General features: G+C 58.0%; 1 protein-coding gene across 1 annotated transcript in view; it reads left to right on the top strand.

The window, feature by feature from the left end:
* Positions 1-705: 705 nt before the first annotated feature.
* Positions 706-3,184, top strand: part of COL5A1 (collagen type V alpha 1 chain) — a 184,251-nt gene continuing 181,772 nt past the window's right edge. The window contains exons 1-2 of the mRNA XM_006165267.2: positions 706-1,853; positions 2,937-3,033. Coding sequence (XP_006165329.1) covers positions 706-1,853; positions 2,937-3,033 — 1,245 coding nt within the window. The remainder of the gene's footprint in view (positions 1,854-2,936; positions 3,034-3,184) is intronic.

Genomic DNA, 3,184 nt, shown 5'->3' on the forward strand with positions numbered 1-3,184 from the left:
AAATGCCGTTTTCCTTGGGTTTCAAACTCAACCTTTATCTAAAAAACACTCTCCCGGAGGGTTGGATGCCAAGGTCACTGGCTGGATGTTGGACAGTCTTGTCTGAATCAATGGCAAACTCACTGTCTGAAGTCAGTTCGGTGTCAGCAAAGGGCTGTTTCGCCTGGAAATCCCATTATTTTTGCAAGGTTTCTTTGGCATCTGGTGGGATATCCAGGTCCAGTCAGCCAGGCCTTGGTGGACATGACACGGAAACACAGCCATGTTGCACGGAGGAGCAGGGCCAGCAGACAGGAGCAGCTGGCGCAGTGAGCACACAGGGCTGCCTGCCCTCCGTCACACGCGTGCTTTGTGATCAAGGCTGCTCTGTCCCTGTACGCGAGGGGACGGCTCCTTGCTGCCAAGGGTCTGCTTCTTGGCCAGCTCCTGCTAGGCGTGGACATTTGGTCAGGACCACATGGCCAGGTGGTGACCGGGCCTGCTTGTGTGGGTGCGATTCCTGGTGGGGAGGTCCTGGTGCCCTGGAGGCTGGGCTGGGAGCCCTGGCAGGAGAAGGGCATCTTTGCAGGATTTTGGGCTGCGGAGCAGGAATCTGTGGGGGAGAAAGGCCTTCACTTCAGGGAGTGGTCCAAGTTCCCAGGAGGAGGGGCTGCATGGGAAAGCTTCTCAGTAGTGTCCCATTTCAGATGGCACGGCAGACCGGAGATGAATTTGCAGACCAGGACCAGAGTGCAGGGCTTCTCTTCCTGGCAGAACCTTCCCAGCTCACTCTTACAGACCGGGCTGGCCCACTGTCTCCTACACCTGCTCCCTCTGACGCCTGCTCTCCTATGCCTGGTCTTCTACACCTGCTCCCCTACACCTGCTCCCCTACACCTTCTCTCCTACACCTGCTCCCTCCAACGCCTGCTCTCCTATGCCTGGTCTTCTATAGCTGCTCTCCTACACCTGCTCTCCTACACCTGCTCCCCTACACCTGCTCCCCTACAACTACTCTCCTACACCTGCTCCCCTACACCTGCTCCCCTACACCTGCTCCCCTACACCTTCTCTCTTACACCTCGTCTCCTACACCTGCTCTGCTACACCTCCCCTACACCTGCTCTGCTACACCTGCTCTCTTACACTCTCCTATACCTGCTCTCCTACACCTGCTCCCTCTTACATCTGGTCTCCTACACCTGCTCCCCTACACCTGCTCTCCTACACCTGCTCTGGTACATCTGCTCCCTCCTATACCTGCTCTGCTACACCTGCTCTCCTACACCTGCTCCGGTACATCTGCTCGCTCCTATACCTGCTCTCTTACACCTGCTCTCCTACACCTGCTCCCCTACACCTGCTCCCTCCTATACCTGCTCTCCTACACCTGCTCCCTCTTACACCTACTCTCCTACACCTGCTCTCCTACATCTGCTCCGCTACACCTGCTCCCTCCTACACCTGCTCTCCTACACCTGCTCTCCTACACCTGCTCCTTCCTATACCTGCTCTGCTACACTTGCTCCCTTCTACACCTGCTCTCCTATACCTGCTCCCTCCTATACCTGCTCTCCTACACCTGCTCCCTCTTACACCTGCTCTCCTACACCTGCTCCGCTACACCTGCTCCCTACTACACCTGCTCTCCTACACCTGCTCCCTCCTATACCTGCTCTCCTACACCTGCTCCGCTACACCTTCTCCCCTACGCCTGCTCCCTCCTACGCCTGCTCCCATACACCTGCTCCCTCCTATACCTGCTCTCCTACACCTGCTCCCCTACACCTGCCCTTCTACACCTGCTCTCCTACATCTGCTCGCTCGTACACCTGCCCTCATACACACTTGCTTCCATATACAACTGTTGCCAAGTGCGTGATGTTCACCTGTACTCCTCTACCTTCAGTGTCAGGAGAAGGCCAGGGCACCCCATTCACAACAAGGGAAGGGTAGTCATTTTGGGAGGGAAGAAGCACGAAGTCTTTGGAGCAGGCTCCTCCTGTTGGAGGTCACTGTGTCCATGCCTAGGTTGTCCCTCTCTGACCCCACTCTCAAGCCCAAGGAGGAAGGCACCACTAGGAGAGGCTCATGCCATGGGGCAAAGCTGACGTGGTGCCAGGTAGCAGTGTGACCACCAGAGATCAGAGGTCTTGTCTGCTGGACAGGGTCACTGTTCCTCACTTCCATTCCCTAAGGGGCATCAGGATGCAGGGGCAGAGGAGTGCACCAAGATGGTTAAACCCAACTCTTCCAGAGCACAGAGCACCTTGAACCCTGGAGTTCCCCAAAGGCCCATGGATTGGGACTGCTAAGGTGTTATGGGTGAACTATGTCCCTTAAAGGAACACAGCCCCAGCTCACCCTCCTGGGTTCACTTAATGCCCCAGGAGACCATGAATTTCTGGAAGCCAGGCAGGTGTGTGCATCCAGGCATCCCATGAAGACAGGCTGCCTGGGCTCCTCCGTCTCGTCTGTGGGCCCAGAGTTCTTGCCTATGGTGGGGGGTGGGGGAGGAGAGAATCTGGCTGCCTCTAGATGGGCTGGCCAGCTCCTGGTGATCTGGGAGGCTGCTGTGACCCTTTGGGAGGGAAGAGGAAACACTGAGTCCACCAGGGGGCCCTTGAAGCTTGCCACGGATGTCTGTGGGCTGGCTCTTCGGTGTAAGAAATGGCGAGAAGAAACACAGGGCAACGAAGGGAGGCTGGCCATCGGTCCAGGGTGCAAAGTGCAGGGCACACCTGACCTGCCCCGCTCTCTGCTAGACCTCGGGACTCACAGCTGTGGCCGCCGGGCTCCTACGGTCAGCTGCAGGGATGCGGGTGCTGGGGCAAAGGGCCATGGTCAGAAGTGGACGTGCAGGGACGGGCTGGATGGGAAACAGGTCAGTCATGGGATCTGAGCACGACACACATACAGCCCAGGGGCTGGGCAGAGAGTGGCGGTCATTCCCACAGACCCGTGCTGACAGCTCAGTCCCCGGCTGGGATGAAGCGGGAAACCCACGTTTGGCAACTCGGCTGGCTGATGGTCGGGCCTCTGCTCTCGGAGAGGGTGAGCTGCATCTGTCCTGGCTGCTGGCAACGGCCGGTGCCCTCTCAGCTCTCGGGGGCCCGAGGGTGCTCATATGATCGCCAGCTCCCAGAGTACCGGTTATGGCAGACTAGGCCACAGTTCTGAGTGGCAGGTGGCAGGAGAGCTGGCT

Source organism: Tupaia chinensis, unplaced genomic scaffold (genome assembly GCF_000334495.1).
Source record: "Tupaia chinensis unplaced genomic scaffold, TupChi_1.0 Scaffold143845_1, whole genome shotgun sequence".
In the NCBI taxonomy this organism is placed as follows: domain Eukaryota; kingdom Metazoa; phylum Chordata; class Mammalia; order Scandentia; family Tupaiidae; genus Tupaia; species Tupaia belangeri.